General features: G+C 38.5%; 1 protein-coding gene across 3 annotated transcripts in view; it reads left to right on the top strand.

Annotated features, from left to right (window-relative positions):
• Positions 1–20,622, top strand: part of LOC110299107 (ATP-binding cassette sub-family A member 3-like) — a 118,417-nt gene extending 97,795 nt beyond the window's left edge. For 2 of the 3 annotated variants that reach the window (XM_029479129.1, XM_029479131.1), the window contains exons 21-30: positions 2,573–2,792; positions 3,255–3,419; positions 9,227–9,414; positions 10,364–10,489; positions 10,719–10,913; positions 15,698–15,885; positions 16,245–16,415; positions 16,781–16,971; positions 19,688–19,761; positions 20,280–20,622. In XM_029479129.1, coding sequence (XP_029334989.1) covers positions 2,573–2,792; positions 3,255–3,419; positions 9,227–9,414; positions 10,364–10,489; positions 10,719–10,913; positions 15,698–15,885; positions 16,245–16,415; positions 16,781–16,971; positions 19,688–19,761; positions 20,280–20,420 — 1,659 coding nt within the window. In that variant the 3' untranslated portion in view covers positions 20,421–20,622. Of the gene's footprint in view, positions 1–2,572; positions 2,793–3,254; positions 3,420–9,226; positions 9,415–10,363; positions 10,490–10,718; positions 10,914–15,697; positions 15,886–16,244; positions 16,416–16,780; positions 16,972–19,687; positions 19,762–20,279 lie in introns of those variants that run through there. The other variant, XM_029479130.1, reaches the window with a different exon arrangement.
• Positions 20,623–21,983: the final 1,361 nt, after the last annotated feature.

A 21,983-nucleotide genomic window follows, 5' to 3' on the forward strand; every position in this document is an offset into this window, starting at 1 on the left:
AGGAAGGAAGGAAGGAAGGAAGGAAGGAAGGAAGGAAGGAAGGAAGGAAGGAAGGAAGGAAGGAAGGAAGGGGAAGAGATGGAGCACTCCAGCTAGTGTCACTCTAATACTAAACTATGTAAAGACACAACAAAAAAAGAAAACTACAAGAAAATATGTTGAACGTGAAGTCAAAAATGTCCAACAAAATATTTGCAACCTAGATACAGACATATATAAAAAGAGTCTGCACCGTGACCAAGTTGCCTTTACCCGGAAATGCTGAGGTGGTTCAATGTCTGCAAGGCGACAAGCCTAATAAGTCATGTCAGTGGACTTAAAGGTGGAAAGTCACATGTTCATCTCAACAGATGCAGAAAAAAGTCTTTGGCAAAATCCAACTTGCCTTCATGATAAAAGGAGGAAGTAAGGCCAGAGAAAACAGACTCAACATAAATAAATCTGGCTATGAGAAACCCATAGCTATCTACATGCTAAATGGAGAAAAGCTGGGGGGGAAAATGCTACTGAGGAGGGAAATGAGGAAACCCACTATCTCTACTCCTTTTCAATGTTGTGTTCAAATCACTAGCTGGGGCAATTAGGCAAGAGAAGGAAAGTGAAGATATACAAAGAAGTTAAATTTGTTTTTAGATTAATTGATTTTCTTTTTTAATGTATGAATGTTTTGTTTCCATGTAAATATGTGTCCCATGTATGTATCCACTGCCCCTGGAGTGCCAGATCCATCAGAATTGGCATTATGGGTAGCTAGGAGCCACTCTGAGTGTGCCAGTAACTGAAGACAGGTCCTCTGCAAGAGCAGCCGAGTGCTCTTAACCACCGAGCCATCTCTCCAACCTCTGCAACTTCGGGCTTCTAAGAATCGCATTCTGCCTTTGGCATCAGCTTATCTCTTCATTAGACATATATTGGAGAGTGTAAACAGAAACATATCTTTTATGAACTTAAATTTAAGTAAATGTTAGAATTATTAGCCTTACCAAGGATTTGCATAGCTGTCAATATTGATTTGAGGATATGCCTCAAATTATGCTGTTCTCACTAGATTCTCCACTCCATAATATCTTGAGGAAAGAGTACTTTCTTCTCCAAGCTTTAATACCTCAGACTCTACTCACTTTACCAATATTGTTAGTGGATAATTTCTCCTCATTCAAAAACTATTTCTTGGTAAGACATGATATAATTATTCTGTTTTTCCCTAAAGAGCTAATTCATTTCTCCAACATTACTTTTAAAGTAATGAGCCTTTCCCACTAATTCGAAATACTCATTTTGTACTTTAATACTTAACAATGTGCATTTAATTATATTTTGTATTGTTTAATTCTGTCCTGTTGGTGTGTATGTAATGAACCACTGTACAATGGTATGAAGGACTGACCCCAGAGCCATGTGCATAAAATCAAGAAGTCTGAACCTGAGGCTGTGTTTTCCAACTCTGTAATGTGCTGCTTGTAACAGTCTCTTAACTGTAGCAGTGTTCAAATACATTTAATTCTCTTTATGCATTGCCATTCCCCAACTCCCTCTGTTAATTTTCTTTGGCAGAATGTCCCCTTTGCCATGATATATTTTTTGTTTTCATACAAACTTTCAATGCAGCTTATTTCAAAAAAAAAAAACCCTAGTTTCATTTAATTTACATTATTTTTTAATTTCCTGTTTTTACTATATTGGCTCACATCCTCTGTAACAACAGAGTGCATGCTTCACTTGTCCAGGCAAATTTAAATGAAACCAGTTCTAATTGAGAGTTTTCTCATACTTGTGTCTCAAGGTTTCCATAATTTCTTCCTGACTATACAATCCTCTTTGTTGATAAGGGAGGATCCAGCCATAGTGAGAGGCATTAGATTCTACAATTACTGATTCTCTTCATGTGCTTCCTTTAAACACTAGTACTTGGAAATATTTTCTATTTCCAAGAACTACACAAGATTCTAACAGGACATTCTTTCTTTAGCCTTTCTTTCCATAAGTTAGTGATCTTGCTAAATAATCATGTTATTGATCAGAAGGTACAACTGTGGAATTTTTAACGAATTGAAATTACAAGCCAGTATGTAGAATTTTTGAAATTTCCTTAGTAGCACAAGTATTTTTTCCAAATCAATATCACTTTAACTCTGTGTGCTCTTCAGTTCCCTTCTCAGTTGTAATTCAGAGGAATTGAAAAAGAATTCCAAGGTTCAAAATAGCCACCAGAAGGCACACTGAACAAAGCAGCAATAAGAGAAATCCTAAGAAAAGTGACCAATAACCAAGGTCCTTTTTTTCCAAGGAAAATTCTGTTTGGCTTAATATAAATATAATTACTTTGTATTTGATCATGGCTGTGGGAAGTAGGGACGGTTTCAAAGAGGAGAAAACCAGAAAGAGGAGCTTAGTTACTGTGCTCGTTGTAATAATCTCAGTTTAAGAAATGGTTCACTTTAAGGCTTGAACTCTAAAGCTTAAATTTTTTAAATTTAAATTTAAAGAAATTAATCCTCGTAATTATAGATGAGTAGAAACAGTGGCTGCACAGCATATCCTTCATCTTGATTTTCTATGCTCTGTGATCTAGGGCATATTCAAATTCTGCCAGCTGGAGGCATTCGTTGTGCATTACAACTTCCTAGACACAATTCTGATTTTTATGCTTTATGGCTGGTGTGTTGTTCCTCTCACTTATATTGGAAGCTTTCTGTTCAATAGTAGCACTGCTGCCTACATCAAAATCACGCTGTTTAACTACTTCTCAACTATGTTCAGTATCATCATTTACACTATCATACAATTTTATGGTAAGAACACCATACAATTTCTTCTTTTTCTGGAAGTAAATTAATTAAATAAGAGTGAAATAATGTGAAAATTTAAAATTAACTGATGAACACTTTCCAATAATTAAAAAACCTGTGACTTTGGAAATCATCAATTATTTATTGAGTGGATATTTATAGAGGTGAAGAAGAATGGGGAAGAGAGAGAAAGGAAAAGAACCAAGAATAAAAAGAAAAGGAAAACAAGATTCTAGGAAGTCATTGTTATCAAAAGCTACTCTTCAATTCTGCGGTTAATACTATTATTTTCCCACAAGCCTTCTGGCTGGGTACAAGTGGCAACCAGTGGTGCTTTCTCAAGGATTGCCTTATAGTTTGAGAATTGTCTGAGAATTGCTTAACCACTAGGGAGAAGTGTGTTTTAATGAGGAGGTTCACTACTTTTCTTATCATTGAAGCTAATCTATTATCTTTTAATTACAGGTAATGACTTTCCTAACTTTGTCCACATCCTCACAAGGGCAATTTTAATGGCACTGCCTAGTTACAACCTTGCAATGAGTATCAGCAAGTATTTTGATGACTATGAGGTGAAAAGATTGTGTGCTAGGGAATTCAAAAGCATTTACGTGGATTGCAGTGACCCATGTGAGTATTAGAAACTCTTTGAGTCCATAAAAACACTATATTCTTTTCTACTTTCTACACATCTACTAAGATTATGGTAAGCAAGAAAAACCTGGTTTTCTTCCATTTGAGTAGAATGAGCTGAGATGCAAATTGGAAGTACATTACACCTAATCAATGAAATACTTGCAGAAAGTTTGCTGCTGCTGCTGCTGCTGCTGCTGCTGCTGCTGCTGCTGCTGCTGCTATTGCTACTGCTGCTGTTATTGTTGTTGTTTTTACTTTGAGGGAGTGTGTGGGCAGCCAATAAGAGGCAATTAGAACCCCAAAAAGCATGACCAGAAAATACATCTCCCCATCACATTTTTGTTTGTTAAGACTACAGGATATCTTGTCCAGTGACTAATCTCAAAATTATATCAGCTATCCCTATAGAAACCCTAGAAGCCATAAAAGCATGGAATGATGTGTTTGAAACTCTGAGAGAAAGTTAACTGTTCACAAAATTTACTCTATCAAAGTTAACTTTTACAATCAATAGAAATTGAAAACCTTCTCAAGTAAACACAAACTAAAGGAACTCATGCCCCAGCAAACATCACTGTAGAAAATACTTACAGAAGCCCTATACAAGTGTAAATAAGAAAAGCAGTCATGATCATGGAACTCAGGAAATAATTCATTTTATGAAAGGAATATACAAATAAATGAGAACTAAGGAAGAAGTAAAAATTCTCAACTCAGTAAAACATTAAACTTTGAGATGAATAAGGGGAAGAGAATAAACAATATTTAAATTAACCAGATAAACCGCAACAAAATTATGTGAATCAGCAAATACTTCTCAAGATGTTTTAGGATCCTTTGAGCTGGGAATCTGGGAGTTGTCCACTCTCCTCTATTCCTTTATTGGTTTTTTCTTTCTTTTTTATTGAATATTTTATTTATATACATTTCAAATGTTATCCCCTTTCCCAGTTTCCCCTCCAGAAACCCCCATCCCACCCCCCTCCCCCTGCTTCTATGAGGGTGCTTCCCCTCCCACTCACTCACTCACTCCTGCCTCCCCGCCCCGGCATTCCCATATACTGGAGCATCAAGACTTCACAGAACCAAGGGCCTCTCCTCCCATTGATGCCCAACAAGGCCATCCTCTGCTACATATACAGCTGGAGCCATGAGTCCCTTCCATGTATACTCTTTGGTTGGTGAGTTATTTCTTGAAAGCTCTAGGAGGGTCTGGTTGGTTGATATTGTTGTTCTTCCTATGGGTTGCAAACCCCTTCAGCTCTTTTGTCCTTTATCAAGCTCCTCAATTGAGGACCCCATGCTCAACCCAGTGGTTGGTTACAAGCATCTGCCTCTGTATTTGTCAGGCTCTGGTTGAGCCTCTCAGGAGATACAGTCCATTATCATCAAGGTAGGAACATAGCAGTATCTAGGCAGGCATGGTGCAGGAGGAGCTAAGAGTTCTACATCTTCATCTAAAGGCTGTTAGTGGAAGACTGACTTCCAGGCAGCTAGAATGAGGGTCTTAAGCCTATGACCACAGTGGCACACCTACTCCAACAAGGCCACACCTCCTAATAGCGCCACTCCCTGGGCCAAGTTTATACAAACCATTACATAGATATCTGTTCATAACATCTGTTAGTTTCATTGTGTCTCTATTTAATTGCTGTTTCAATGACCTCTCCATTAATGAGAGTAGAGTGTTGAAGTCCCTCACTACTATTGTGTAGAGTTCAATGTCTGATTTGAGCTTTAATAAAGTTTATTTACAAATGTGGTTGCCCTTGCTTTTGGGATGTAAGATATTCAAAATTGTGATGTCACCTTGGTGGACTCAAAGAAATCAGTAGCCCTCCCTGATAAAAACTATAAACACGACGAGAAAAAAATTAGGGAAACAATACCCTTTACAATAGCCATGAATAATATAAAGTATCTTGGTGTAACTCTAACCAAGGAAGTGAAAGACCTATATGACAAGAACTTCAAGTAACTGATGAAAGAAATTTAGGGAGATATCAGAAGATGCAAAGTCCTTCCATGCTCATGAATTGGTAGGATTAACATAGTGAAAATGGTCATTTACCAAAAACAATCTACAGAATTAATGCAATTCTCATCAAAATTTTATAGACCTTGAAAGAGCAATTCTCAGCTTTATATGGAAAAACAAAGAATCCAGAATAACCAAAACAAACCTGAACGATAAAAGAACTTCTGGAGGAATCACCGTACCTGACCCCAAGCCACGACAGAGCAATCGTGATAAAAACCACATGATATTGGTACAGAACCAGACAGGTTGATCAATGGAATCTAATTGAAGACCCAGAAATAAGCCCACACCTATGGACAACTGATTTTTTCAAAGAAACTAAAACTGTATAATGGAAAAAGGAAAGCATCTTCAACATGGTACTGATTCAACTAGATATCTGCATGTAGAAGAATGTAAATAGGTCCATATTTATCACCCTGCACAAAATTCAAGTCCAAGTGGATCAAGGACCTCAACATAAAACCAAATACACTAAATCCCATAAAAAAAAGAAAGTAGGAAATAGCCTTGTACACATTATTACAGGAGAGAATTTCCTGAAAAGAACACCAATGACTCAGGCATTAAAATCAATAATTGCTAAATGGGACCTCATGAAACTGAAAAGCTTCTGTAAGGCAAAGGGCATTGTCAGTAGGACAAAATGGCAGCCTGCATATTATGGAAAGATCTTTACTAACTCTACATCTAACATAGAGCTAATATTCAAAATATATATTAAAAAAACTCAAGAAGTTAGATACCAACAAACCAAATAACCCAATTTAAAAAAAAATGGGGTACAGAGCTAAACAGATTTCTCAACAGAAGAATCTCAAATGGCCAAAAAGCACTTAAAGAAATGCTCAACATCCTTAGTCATCAGGGAAATGCAAATAAAAACAACCCTGGTATTCCACCTTACACCAATCAGAATGGCTAAGATCAAAGACTCAAGCAACAGCACATGCTAGAGAAGGATATGGAGAAAGGGTAAGACTCCTCCATTGCTGGTGGGATTGCAAACTTGTACAACCACTCTGGAAATCAGTCTGGCAATTCCTCAGAAAATTGGACATAGTACTACCGGACGATCCAGCAATTCCTCTCCTGGGCATATACTCAGAAGATGTTCCAACTTGTAATAAGGACACATGCTCCACTATGTTCATAGCAGCCTTATTTATAATAGCCAGAAGATGGCCATTATAAAGAACCCAGATGTCCCTCAACAGAGGAATGGATACAGGAAATGTGGTACATTTACACAAAGGAGTACTACTCAGCAATTAAAAACATTGAATTCATGAAATTCTTGGGCAAATGGATGCATCTGGAGGATATCATCCTGAGTGAGGTAACCCAATCAGAAAAGAACACACATGGTATGCACTCACTGATAAGCAGATATTAGCCTAGAAACTAAGAATATCCAAGATACAATTTGCAAAACACATGAAATTCAAGAAGAAGGAAGACCAAAGTAGATACTTCGTTCCTTCTTAGAATAGGGAACAAAATACCCATGGAAGGAATTACAGAGACAAAGTTCGGAGCTAAGACAAAAGGAAAGACCATCCAGAGACTGCCCCACACAGGGATCCATCCCATATACAACCACGAAACCCAGATAATATTGCATATGCCAGAAAGATTTTGCTTACAGGACCCTGACATAGCTCTCTCTTGTGAGTCTATGCCAATGCCTAGCAAATACAGAAGTGAATACTCAGTCATCTATTGGATGGAAAACAGGGCCCCTAATGAAGGAGCTAGAGAAAGTACCCAAGAAGTTAAAGGGGTCTGCAACCCTACAGGAGGAACAACAATATGAACTAACCAGTACCCCCCAGAGCTGTGTCTCTAGTTGCATATGTAGCAGAGGATGGCCTAGTCGGCCATCAATGGGAGGAGAGGCCCTTGGTCTTGCGAAGATCATATGCCCCAGTACAGGGGAATGCCAGGGCCAGGAAGCAGGAGTGGGTGGGTTGGGGAGCAGGACGGGGGGGGGCATATAGGGGGCTTTGGGGATAGCATTTGAAATGTAAATGAAGAAAATAATGTAATAATAAAAAAGTTCCTGTTGGTGGAAGCGATGCAATTATATTTTAATTAAAAATGAAAAATGACTCTTCAGCCATAAAAAGTTCTTGTAATAAAAATTAAAATAAATCAAAAAAAAGAGGTGAGAAAAATTGCACAGAAAATGAGGTCAAATGTTCATTGAATGTATAGTAAGATTGTCTCCCATAGAACACTAGCAAAAGGGTCAGGCTCAGTTTGGTGGTAGAGCACCTCTAGGTCCCTGGTCAGTCCTCAGTGCCAAAAGGAAAACAGAAAAACTAGAGGGAAAATCAGTTTAAAAAAATCAACTTTTATAACAACTATAAGTAACCACATCAAGGAAGATTGAATAAGATAACAAGACGATTACTTATTTGCTGAATGCCTGTGAACCTGGGACTCTGGAGAAAGAAAGGTCAGGGCTCAACTACAGAGCAGGTTGAAGGCCAGGGTAGCCACCAGAAAGTCCCAGATGCCAGAAAAGCAAGAAGCCCCAGGACCCAATAGGGATAAAATTAGCTGAAATGCCCAACAAAGGGGAGGGAGAACCTATAGAGACCATATCCAAAGGTTAGGCACGGCCCCCGTTGGGGGATGGGGCCACCCACCCATCTCCAAATTCTTACCCCAAAATGGCTTGCAGGGACAAAGTGTGGAGCAGAGACTGAAGGAAAGGCCATCCAGAGACGGCCCCACCTGGAGATCCATCCCATCTACAGACACCAAACCCAGACACTATTGTGAATGCCAAGAAGTGCTTGCTGACAGGAGCCTGATATAGCTGTCTCCTGAGAGGCTCTGCCAGAGCCTGACAAATACAGAGGCGGATGCTCACAGCCAACCATTGGACTGAACACAGGGTCCCCAATGGAGGAGTTAGAGAAAGGACTGAAGGAGCTGAAGGAGTTTGCAACCAACCCTATAGGAAGAATGACAATATCAACCAACCAGAACCCCAGAGCTCCAGGGACTAAACCACCAACCAAAGAGTATACATGAGGGGACCCATGGCTCATTGTCTGGCATCAATAGAAGGAGAAGCCCTAGTCCTGTGAAGGCTCGATGCCCCAGTGTAGGGGAATGCCAGGGAGTAGGTGCGATGGGAGTAGGTGGGTGGGAGGGGAAGCACCCTCATAGAAGAATGGGGAGGGGGTTGGGGAGAGGGAGGTTTTGGAGGGGAAACCGGGAAAAGGGATAACATTTGAAATGTAAATACATAAAATATCCAATTAAAAAAAGGAAAATCACATATACAATTATTTTAGATAGTTTAGGGTAAATCTTTGATCCCAATTTGTACATTGCCAATGAAGATTGTTATTCTGTAAAGTGTATTTATAAATTTGTTCTACAAATCAGAGATCATTGTCATTGAAAGAAGAACAATGAAGATCAAGTACTATGTCCATAAGGTTAAATAAACAAGGATCTATTCTTCTGTACCAAAAAAAAAAAAAAGGCCAGCCTCAATTAAGTGAGATGTCTCGAATAAACAAAGACAGTTTGTTTTTAATTCAGATAATTTATTATTGTTATTATTATTATTTTACTTATTCATTTTACATCCCATTCCCAATCCTCCTCTCACTCACCCCCTCCCATAATTCTTCCCCCCATCCTCCCTCCTCTGAGCAGGTGGGACTCCCCTGGGAATTCCCTAACCTGAACTGTACCAGTTTTCTAAGTAAGGAGATTGTGTCTCTTGTATCCACAGACACTCAGAACAATGTGTATGGCTTTGGAGAGCATGGGATTGGGAAGTTTCTAATCACACTGGCTACCATGGGCTTGGTTTTTCTCCTCTTGCTTTTATCACTGGAGTCTGTTTCCTGTAGTCTGAAGAGCTTTGTCTTTCGAAACGTTATCTTTTATTTCTACAATAAGCTCAGAAAAGGCAGGAATGTAAGTAACTAACTACACTTTAAATATAAAGAAAGCAAACCATTTGGTCAGAAATAATATGAATTTTCTCATGTCTATTACTTTTTAAAGAAGATATTATTTGATTACACTAAAATAGATCTGTGGCTCATTTGAGGTATAAGCATCTTAGAGTTTAGTACAAAATTTTGAATCCTCTAGCAAATCTGTTCTTGGTTAGCTACAACTGAAATAACTGTCTTTATGCTAGTAAGAACATACTGATCACTCTTAACTATAGAAACATGTTTTTTATTCTTTGAGAATTTCATACACTGTATTTTGATCATATTCCCTCCCTTCCCTCAGCTCCTCCTAGATCCAGCCCCTATTCCATACCCACCCAACTTTGTGTCCTCTTCTTATTTTTTAAACCCACTGGGTCCAATTTCTGCTGCCCAAATATTCTTGGATTTGTAGCCTTACACTGGAGTTCATACCCTTAAAAGGTTCATTCCTTTAAATAAATTGATGTCTCCCAGCAGCTATCAATTAATTACCAATAGCTCCTCAGCTACCCTTGGGATTTTGTGTCCACCTTCCTGATCCGTGCTGGGATTTTTGTCTAGCTTGAGCTTGTGCATGCCTTGTGCATGCTGTCTCAACCATTGTGTTTGTATGGACACATCCCCTCCTGTGTTTAGAAATCACTGTTTCTTAGTAGTCATGCTCTTACAAAATTTTTAGAACAATTGTTTTATAGAATTCTGTCTGACTCTCCTCAACTGTCATACTCTTCTAAAGTAGAGCCAGCCAGAAGTGTGTTTGCATATACATATTCAGGAAGCAGAAATGTCTTAGAAGCTGCTCAAGTATTTTTCTCATATCCTTCAGATGATACCCACAGGTTAGCTTTCTTAAACCTGGTGGCTTAAACCAGTTCTCTGTAGACTGTTCACATGAGTTACTACTCCTTGCCTTGAAAATATAGGCTACACCATCTAATCAGAGAACCAAAGAAGATGAAGATGAAGACATAAAAAGAGAAAAAGGAAAAGTCTTCACACTGCTGCTCAGGTTACAGAACACCCCACTGCTCCTTAATGAAGTTACAAAGGTAATGTCACTTACTGGCTAGCTGCCTTGGGCTGTAAGCATCTTCCCTACCTGGAATTTACCCAAGGCTGTACTGGTTCACTGCAGTTCTACAAAGGGCTGGAAGGGAGAGTGCTTTCATGGAATTGTCACAGTTTGCTAACTTTAGGAGCCTAAGGTAATGGCTGTGGTTGACCCATGACCAGTGTCTCAGTACATTGTGAGTTTTCCTTTTTTTTTAACTTTCTCAGATTTATTTTAAGTGTCCTGTTGTCAAGGCTGTGAAAAATATCTCCCTTGTAGTCAAGAAGTCGGAGTGCTTTGGATTGCTTGGATTAAACGGAGCAGGAAAAACTACTACATTCAAAATGCTGACCGCAGAAGAGACTATCACCTCTGGAATTGCGTTTATTGATGGCAATAGTGTCACTAGAACCCCAAGAAAGGTATTTCCCTTCTTAGCCAATGATTTCCTGTCTTGAGTTATCCAGGCAAATTGTTACAGAACAGGGGAAGGAAGCTCAGAATCCTGAGACGTAGGTCGTCATAGCTCAGAACTGACAGACTCCAAGGCTGTATTGAATCTGAAAGGAGGAAAGTATCCCTGCCCATGAAGCAAAATGTTTGTAAATAAATCCAGCTGGACTCAGAGAGAACAGCTATTACCTATAACTTACTCTGACACAGAATTTGAAGTATACTTAATTAGAAAAAAAATGGCTATGAGAAGAAATAAAAAAGGATTGAAAGGATTCAACTCTATTTGAAGAAAGAAAGAAAGAAAGAAAGAAAGAAAGAAAGAAAGAAAGAAAGAAAGAAAGAAAGAAAAGAAAGAAAAAAGAAGAAAGAAAGAAAAAGAGAGAGAGAGAGAAAGAGAGGGAGAGAGAGAAGGAGGAAGGGAAGGAGGAAGGGAGGAAGGGAGGAAGGAAGGAAGGAAGGAAGGAAGGAAGGAAGGAAGGAAGGAAGGAAGGAGGAGGAAGAGGAGGAGAGAGAGAGAGAGAGACCCAGGTTTCTTTGTTGAACTTCTGAGAGTGAAGGTGCCAGTCACCAAGATAGTAAATATCTTGTGAGAGTATGTTTGGAGGGTATTGGATATTGAGGCATCAATGATACATTTAAATAGGAATATAGACTGAAGAGTATGAACACATGATATAAGGTGATATGAATATGGGATTTATCAAAGTACAGATGAAATTTAAATTGTCAAAGTGGATAAGACAGTCTATCAGGAACATGTACAATAGAAAGAATATGGACTTAATTTGGTGGGTTATCAACACTTAAATATTGAATAAAGGAACTAGAGAAGAAATCATAAAAAAATGGTGAGTTAGAGGGAAATTTTGGCTAATTTATTTTTCTTTCGAGCCAGATAAGAAATAAACTTTCACGAAAGAAATTGACTGGTGATTTTGGGTGCAGTCAACCTGTAAACTATCTAGCGGGTTTCCCTGAAGCCTGGTACAGTGGAGTGATGCATAGAGAAGCCGGGTTGCAGGCGTAAAGTATGTACACAGGTTTGAAGAAAGCTGTATATGCAACCAAGGGGAACTGAAGAGTTAACACCTAGGATGTCAGTAGATAACCAAGACAGGCCAACTTTTAAGAACCAGAGCATATAGCAACCAGAGCACATTTACCTCAGGGCAGTGCAGAGAGTCTAAACTGAACAAATGTGTCTGCTACTTAAGGCATACATGAAAACAGTGTGTGTGTGGCACAGCCAGTGACCCTCGGTCCTTCTTGTACCTAACTCTGCTCCATTCCTTCACTTTTTCATGCAACAGACATTGTTTATATACAGTCAACTACAAAGGCCTATTTTTATTTTATTAGGAAGATAGTTGTGTGCCATACACTATCTTTTCATAGTTACCAGACTGCTTCCCCTGGGTAGCTGTGTGAGTGTGCACAGTGGCTCTGTATGACGGTGTCTATTTCCCCACACTTAGAACAACAGGTTATTTGACCCACCCTGTCAATTTATTTATTTATTTATTTATTTGGTGTGTTCCATTTTTTAAAATGTCACTTAAGCAGTTTTTCTCTTATTGTGAGTGAGATTATATAACTCTAGGAAATATTTAAAAGATATCAATTTTCTTTCCTATAAGTAGTCCATGTGTATTCTTTATACATTTCTTTTTTTCTAGATAGCATTTCATTATTGAAAAGATAACTAAGATAAGAATGATAGCTAAGTACATTTTGTAAGGTTTTTTTTTAACATCACCTCATGCATATCATGCTTCCAGTTTTTGCACAACACCACCTAGGCAACATCGTGTTAGATTTAACAAAGCTGTCAGGTGTGAGCTGCTCACCTGTCTTGAGATGAGCTGTTCCTTGCCTTAGCATGGGGAAACGGATTGACTAGTCTGACCTTCTCTAGTAAATAATCCACTGATTAATTCTTGTTTTAGGAAATAGTGTCCTCCTAACCCCCTATAGCCTTCCCAATCTCTATGTAAACAGCTCCATTTAAAAAAAAAACAAAAACAAACAAAAAAAAAAACACTTTGTTATTGGTTCTTTCTAAATTTCACATAATGCACGACAACCCCACTCCTCTCCCCTCTCATCATACCTCTTGCAAAGTCCCCCACAACAGGGAGGAAAGCTCAGAGTGGAAGCTGTAATGTGTCACAGTGTGTCTCACAGTATACTCTTTGGTCCATACTTACTTGCTTGTGAATGTTCATTGCAATGACTCGATGGTCTGGTACTAGGCCTCTGGTTTCTGCTACTCGCTCACTCTATCGGTACTGCAACCTCACTGGGACTCTCACAGATATCCTGTTGTTGCCCTGTGTCATGGAGATCCTGTAGTTTTTAATCCGTAGGGCCAGCTCCTTCATGCACTCCAGCAGCTCATCGATGGGGTAACATCTGAGAGGTATCTGAGCTGGTCAGGCTGCTGGTTCTCCCACTCTCATGCCCTCAGCTCACCTGCAAACTCCACATTCAGGACCAGCTATCACAAGCCAAACGATTATGTCATAGCTAAACACACCTGAATACTGCAAGCCATAATGATTTAAGTATTGTATTGCAAGCCAAAATGATTATATTTAGCCAGGCACATCTAGTTTGTGCAAAGGCCAGCAGCAGACATGCAGTTTCAAAGTAAAAAACAATTAGAATCCAAAATTTTAACAGGATTATAACCTTTGTGTTTTATCACCTCCTGATTCACTATGCTCACAATGCATTGTAAGTTGTCTTTTTGCCATAATCTGTCTGTGTTTTACAGTATGGTCCTGCCCTATAAAACTTTCCTGTAAAGAGCAGAGACTAATAATTAACACTTCTCCATCCACTCTTTTGTTCTTTCTTTTGTAGAAGCCCTTACCTAAGGCAAAGATGACTCTACCCAACTTACTTTTTTTAAAGGCATAGCAAAATTTACTTACTAACTTATCCTTAGAGTGAACTAGTCCTAAGAATGAACTCTCTACTGTTGACACTTAGGCCCTACCTTCTCTAAGTAAGTTTTGAACTCTTTTGAACATGCTTAGGTCCTCAGAACATGTTAGTAGTTGACATTGCCAAGCCCCCTCCATTTTCCTCACATATTCCTATTAATTTTGAGACCATCCAATAAGGGATCTTCTTTAAAGGTCTTGATCATTCATGTCTTTACTTGACCTTTTAAATAGGCAGGAATCATGGCTCCATCTCCAAAGGATCGACACAGTCATTCTGGTTATCATCCCCACTGGTCCTCACCAAGTGGGAGAAAGACTCCAAGGAGCCTTGCCTCAAGGAAGTCACTTACAGAACATAAATGCACCTTTCCCAGGAGAGACAACATGGCTCCCACTACAGAGATACTCAAAACAAAGTACACATTTGCATGTTCCTCCTGCTCCCCTCATGAGTCTGTTTCTACATATGTTCATCCCTTAGATCTGGCACCCCAGAGGTCCTGTGTTTCTCTTCATTTTCTTATATATTTTCTGTTTGAATGATCGTGCACATATACATACTGACTAGTTTATTCTTATCTTCAAATTACATTCAACTTCATGTTAATTTTACTTGATTGATTTTTTTTATTCCTGACTCAATTATTTTATTTGTATGTACATGTTCGTATGTATGAATAGTGGGTACACATGCACACATTTGTGTTTGGAGAGGCCAGAGGGCAACATCTCTCACTGAGATAAAGTCTCTCACTGAAGCTGAAGTTCTCCAGTTGACTAGGCTTCCTGGCCAGCAAGCCCCCCTGATCTACCTCTTTCCCACTACTGCCAGGCCCAGCTTTTTATGAGAAGACAAGGATCTGAACATCAGCCTTCAGGTGTGGATGCAAAGCATGTTACCAACTCTGCCACCTCCCCAGACCCCCAAACATAAGTTTTAGCTCAGGAATTTTCATCTGTTTCTTTGTTGTGGTTTTATTTTCTGTGGTGTTTCCTTACTTATCTGAAATACAAGTTTTTTCATTTCCGCATCTAAGGATAGTAGTAAGTTTCATTAAAATTTGCTTCTGATTATTCCAGTATTGTGGTTGTGCCCCAGTTTCTACTGAGTTCGCTGAAGTGTGGTTAATCTGCATACATCTTTTGCCAATTAATTTTAGATTATATCCTGAACATTATTAATGATGCATTAAGAGAGTGTTAATTCTGTTATAATCCTTCAACAAAATTTAAGTATTTTAACTGGCATTTGAGAAGGCTGAATTCGCACTGTAAATTTTACTCTACATTACTCATGAAGTGATAAGTTGCCTTAATTCTTTCAGCATTGACTTGGCTAAATACATAAAAATATATACTTCTATATAGTTTATAAGTGTACAGGTAGCTTATAATTCCTGTCTGTGAGAGAGCTGATCTGGCAGAGATTAGCTGACCTTTCATGTAAACAAAATACTTTAATTGGGATATTAACATAGCTAGTCTCTTAAACATTCAATCAAGTGTTTGAATAGGCAACTTCATCTAACAGACAAAGACACATAGTAGTAATTTACAATACATATATGTTGAAATTCCACCTAGTGATATTGATGCCTTCTTTTATTTCACTGAACTCCATCTATAAAAATGCTAAAGGAGGAAGAATAACCCATTCCTAGTGGGAATTGTAGGGTATCAAACATTCTTAGTACTGTGAGTTAAACAGCCTCGCATGCTGTACCTCATCCCTGTGAGATTTATACTCTGTGGAAGAGCTGACATGGATCTACTGTTCATAGTTACCCTTTTGGATTCAGATTAGGTCAAGAATTGGTTACTGTCCTCAGACTGAATCTGTGCTGAACCACATGACAGGCCGGGAATCATTGGTCATGTATGCTAGGTTGTGGGGCGTCCTAGAGCAAGACATTAATGAGTATGTGGAAGCCTTTCTGCATTCAGTGCACCTGGAACCCATTGCTGACCAGTTTATCCACACGTACAGGTGAGACATTGTGTCATTGCTATTAAGTGTACTATTGTGTGCTTCTACTGTTTAGAGTGAATACCCACAAAGCCTGCCTCTATCTCTGGCACATGGAGGCAGTGATTAAAATAACTTAGCACCCTGCCAAGCTCAGACATCAGGGAAACAACATATCCCATTTGCAACTTGGATGGGGTTAACCTTTTGCAGATTTGAACAATTTTTGCATTAAAAAAAAGAATCTCTGTAACTCCTTGGAAATAACACACACACACACACTTGAATAATCTATTTTGAGTTTTATCCAGTAACCTGAATGTATAAACAATCCTATGAGTTAATGACATCTATTACTCTTTCTTCTTCACATTATGAAGTGCTGGAAGCAAACGTAGGCTAAGCACTGCTATCGCCCTAATGGGAAAGTCTTCAGTTGTCTTCCTGGATGAACCATCTATTGGCATGGACCCAGTAGCTCAGCATCTGCTCTGGGAAACAATTACATGGATCTGTAAGACTGGTAAAGCTATCATCATAACTTCCCACAGGTAAGAGCCATTGGAAGCTTGTCTGGAAACTAGAAGCTGCAAGGGTATAGGATGAAATTAATTTCTGCCAGGACTGAGTCAGTAAACTTTCCTAAACACAGGAGCTACAGAGAAGCAACTGTGGGTGAACCTGCTACATGAGAGCTCAGTTGACTGATACAATCAACTGAGAGAAAATACTAGTTAGCTAATTCAGTGAGGATTTGGGTATGTACTGCTTTAAATTTCCAAATGTTCTCTTTCCAAATATGATCTTAGTGGTGACTCTCTGTAATGCCAAGGCTTCCAGTTCTAAGACTTCCAACCCTAGTTGTTTGAATGTATTCCCTGAGTCTCCTAAGTCATATCTTCTTTTTTCCTCCCAGAATGGAAGAATGTGAGGCCCTGTGTACTAGGCTGGCCATCATGGTGAAAGGGAGGTTTACATGCCTAGGCACCCCCCAGCATGTCAGAAAGAGGTTTGGTCATGTATACACTCTAACAGTAAGAATCAATATTGCTAAGGATGAAGATAAAGTAGAAGAGTTCAAAAATTTCATTAAAGTAACTTTCCCAGGTAACATAGGTGTGGTTGATTCATCACTGTTAAAGTCATGTTTACTATTATGCTACATGCTTTCAATTATACTTCTCATTGAATTGCTCATATTTATTGAACCCTTCTACTAAGCTCATTTTAATACTTTCTGTGAATTTCTATGAGTTGTGTAAAGTTTGTCTTCAACACTGGAGCCTTACTGTCAGTTTGTGAAGAGCAACCTATTGTCTTAGCAACAGCCTGTGTTGTTTGGGAATTTCTGTGTGATCCCTTTGACCAAGAACCCAATATACTATAACCCAGACATGGTTATAGAAGCTTTGTTTGGTGACAAGAAATGGCCAATCGGGACTCAGTCCCTCTCACTATGTGGATATTTCATTAGAATCACCTTCATATATTTAAGGAAATTTCTATGGTTACCAGACCTCAAATGCCCTTCAATTATAGCTGTCTCTCCCCACACCCCCTTCCTCAACTCCATCTTCCCTCTCTCTCTCCACCTGATCCTGACATTCTTGCCCCCTCCCAGCACCCAATCCACCCAGAAAATTTATTCTATTTCCTTTTCCATGTCTTAGTACCTTCAGCTGTACCTGACCTCTCTAGGTCTACAAACTATAGTTGAGTTATTATTATTATTATTATTATTATTATTATTATTATATTGTTGTTGTTATTATTATATGACAAATATCTACATATAAGTGAATATGGACCATATTTTATATCTTTCTGAATCTGGGTTACCTCATTCAAGATGATGTTTTCTAATTCCATCCATTTGCCTACAAATTTCATGATAACTATTTATCATGTATAAATGTATAACACTTCATTGTATAAATGTACCACATTTTCTTTATCCATTCTTCAGTTCAGGGACATCTAGATTGTTTCCAATTACTAGCTATTATAAATAGAACAGCCACAAATGTGGTTAAGCAAGTGTCCTTGTGATAAGATGAAGTGTCCTTTGGGTATATACCTGGATCTTGAGATAGATCGATTCCCAATTTTCTGAGGAACTGCCATACTGATTTCCACACTGATGTCTGTAGTGCCTATACAAGTTTGCACTCCCACCAGCAATGGATTAGTGTTCCCCTTACTCCACATTCTTGCCAGCATGAGCTGTCACTTGTGTTTCTGATCAAAGTCATTCTAACAGGTATAAGATGGAACCTCAAAATAGTTTTGATTTGCATTTCCCTGATAGATAAGGATGTTGAACATTTCTTTGTTTCTCAGCTATTTGAGTTTCCTCTTTTAATGATTCTCTGTTCAAATATATACACATTTTTAATTGCATTATTTGTTTTGATATCTAGTTTTTTTATTTCTTCATATACTTTGGATATTAGCCTTCTGTTGGATGTATAGTTAATGATAAAAGCTATATATTACAACATATTTTAAAAGCTAGAAATTAAAAGAATATGTAGTATATGTATGTCTTTGTGTAAAGAACAATGAATTAAAAACAAAGCAATTATATTTAAGAATATGTTCTTAAATAATAATACAATAAAGAAAGCTAAGAGATGCTTAGCCATAGAAACTATGGGTGCTTAATCAAGAAAGTGGTTGCCATTAAGGAAGAGAAAATTAGTTGGTCACAACACAGATGACATCTAGAGTATTGGGTGTTGGTTATATTTAACCTTACTGTGAGTCACTAAGCTATACATGTTCGTTACTTTCCGTCACTCTGATAAATTACTATGACTAAGGCAACTTCTAGGAGAAAGTTTCTTTTTATTAGATATTTTCTTTATTTACATTTCAAATGTTATCCCCTTTCCCAGTTCCTCCCACCCCAAAAACTCCCTATCCCACCCTCCCTCCACCTGCTTCTATGAGAGTGAACCCCCACCAACCCACCCACTCCCGCCTTCACACCCTGAAATTCCTACACTGGGGCATTGGTGCTTCTGAGCCATTTGGTATTCCTCAGCTGAGAATTCTTTGTTTAGCTCTGTACGCCATTTTTAATAGGGTTATTCGGTTCTCTGGAATCTAACTTCTTGAGTTCTTTGTATATACTGCATATTAGCCCTCTGTTGGATGTAGGACTGGTAAAGATCTTTTCCTAATCTGTTGGTTGCTTTTTGTCCTTTGCCTTACAGAAGCTTTGTAATTTTATGAGGTCCTATTTGTCGATTCTTGATCTTAGAACATAAGCCATTGTTGTTCTGTTCAGGAAATTTTCCCCTGTGCCCATGTCCTCGAGGCTCTTCCCCACTTTCTCTTGGGTTTTGTAGATAGTCATGTAAGCTATGATTTTTTTACCAGATTTAATTAGCCAACTCTCTGCAGTTTTTCAAACTATAAGTAATAAGGCAGTATTTTATAAAGAAGTAAATATATTGAGATAATTAATGACATCCCTGTTAGTAATTATAATCTTGAGGATTATATCATCCTTTGTATTAATTTAACATATTTTCTCTGGCATATGCGGGGGCCATTAAAATAGAAACTACATAGGAGTTTTTAAAAACTGCCAAATAGTAGTATCTAGTGCACACCTGTAACTCTGGAACATGAAAGACAGTTGATTGCCATAAATTCAGGGCAGCCTCGACTGCATAGCAAGTTTCAGGTCAGCCAAAACTATAAAGCAATACTGTACTACTACTACTACTACTACTATTATTATTATTATTATTACAACAAAGAAACACTATGATCCTCTCCATTAATCACTTGTCAAAAATCTTTCTCTTCTTAGGTAACATCAAATTCCAGGAATTTCATGGGACTATTGGCTACTATATTCCAAGCAAGGAAATCTACTGGGGAAAGGTGATTGCAAAATTCATGTCAATCTAATGTGTTAATAGAGGACAAATAGAAAATATTAGGACTTAAGCATATGGAATGAGAATCTAATTAGAAGAGAATTAGAAATGTTGTTACTTTCCCAAGGCCTCCTGAATTTAATTGAGTGTTCTAACCCCTAAATTCTATTGTTATGTCATGTTCAACAAAAGAATGGTGATGGTTAGGTAGGCATGGATGGGAAGGCCTGCAGTTCCTGGACTCTGGAGTCAGGACAGGATAATATCCAGTTTGAGTCCAGCCCAGGCTACATGTAGAATTTCTGTCTAAAAAGTATGTGTACGCAGAATGATGCAGCAGGCAAGACAGCTGCTTCCAATCTGCTTTTCAGTCATTTTCTCTTGTGTTTTGTGGCTTCTTTTATCTTTTTGTCCTGGTTGGGGGAGGTCAAGTGAGGGAAGGGTCACCTAGAGATTCTATGTGATAACTTTGTCTTTGTTTGTTTGTTTGTTTGTTTGTTTGTTTGTTTGTTTGTTTTTAAGGTATTTGCAATTTTGGAGGAAGCTAAAGTGCTGTTCAAGTTAGAAGACTATTCTGTCAAACGAGTAACCCTTGAACAAATCTTTCTGACTTTCGCTAATACTGATAAAATGAGAACGTATCAGGAAATAAAGCTGCAGTAAGCTTGCAGTCCAACCAGTGACCCTCCTTCTCAGACTGCTGCCTGCACCAAATACATAGAAGTCTCGAGATATACACATCTACAGATAAAAACCCTGAACTGGATAGCTTGCTGTCTTTAAAAGTTAAAGTGAATAACAGATTATCAGAACTATGAAGATTCATTTTGCTCTACTTCTAAATGTAAAAGTTAGCTCTTTATTCTCCTTCTGCCGCCCATGCACAGCTCTGAAAGTCTCTTCAAGTCTTAGTCGTGAGCTGAGCCCGACTCTTAGCTCTGACGCCGACAGCTTCTTTATCTGGGGGCTTTGCTTATTTTCTCTCAACTCCAGGTTTCCTGCTGTTGACCAGGCCTGACACTTTCTACCTTTATGAGTTCAGAGAATGGAGTGGGGTCATCTAAAAAAAGCATATTGATCAGTAGAAAGTAAGCCATTATTTTTGTTTGGGACTATTGTTTTTACATTTTAATTTATTTACTTTTTAGTCTTCATATAGTCATAATTTTACATTTGAGCATTTCTCCCACTTGAGCTCCTCTTTGCTTGTCCTTTCTCACTCTTGTTTGTTCCCTTTGCTCCTGTGGGCGCCTTCTGCTGTCATTTTAGACACACACACACACACACACACACACACACACATGGTTTTATTTGACCATGGAAAGCCTAGGATCTCAAAATGAGAAACTATATTTGTCTCTCTGAGACTGGCTTAATTTGCTTAATATGATTTTTTTTTTGCATGTGTTCATTTTCTTGCAAATAATTTAACCTCATTTTTTTCTTGGTGGCTGAGAAACATTCATATATATATATATATATATATATATATATATCCACATTTTGCTGGTCTCCCTTTCTGTTTTTGGACACCTTCATTGATTTGGTTACTTGGCAATTGTGAAGAATTATGCAATAAACACTGGTGTGCAACCAAAAAGTAATAATAATAGAAGTTAGAGGCTAGAGTGGTGGCCTAGTAGTTAAGACCACTTGCTGTACAATCATGAGGAGCAGAGCTACAAAACATACATAACAAGGTTGGGTATCCCATAAATACCTGTAACCCTATATCCAAGAAGAGTAGAGGCAAGAACATCATTGGGGTTTGCTGACTTTCAGTCTTGCCAAGGAAATGTAAGCCCCAAGTTCAGGGAGAGGCTATGCCACAAAAGAATAAGCAGAAAGTACACACATATACACTCACACAGGCTCATACACAAACACAACTTTTTTTTATTAGGTATTTTCCTCATTTACATTTCCAGTGCTATCCCAAAAGTCCCCCATACCTTCCCACCCACTCCCACTTTTTGGCCCTGGCGTTCCCCTGTACTGGGGCATATAAAGTTTGTAAGTCCAATGGGACTCTCTTTCCAGTGATGGCTGACTAGGCCATCTTTTGATACATACGCAGCTAGAGTCAGGAGCTCCGGGGTACTGGTTAGTTCATAATGTTGTTCCACCTATAGGGTTACAGATCCCTTTAGCTCCTTGGATACTTTCTCTAGCTCCTCCATTGGGGGCCCTGTGATCCATCCAATAGCTGACTGTGAGCATCCACTT

Source organism: Mus caroli, chromosome 7 (genome assembly GCF_900094665.2).
Source record: "Mus caroli chromosome 7, CAROLI_EIJ_v1.1, whole genome shotgun sequence".
Classification (NCBI taxonomy): domain Eukaryota; kingdom Metazoa; phylum Chordata; class Mammalia; order Rodentia; family Muridae; genus Mus; species Mus caroli.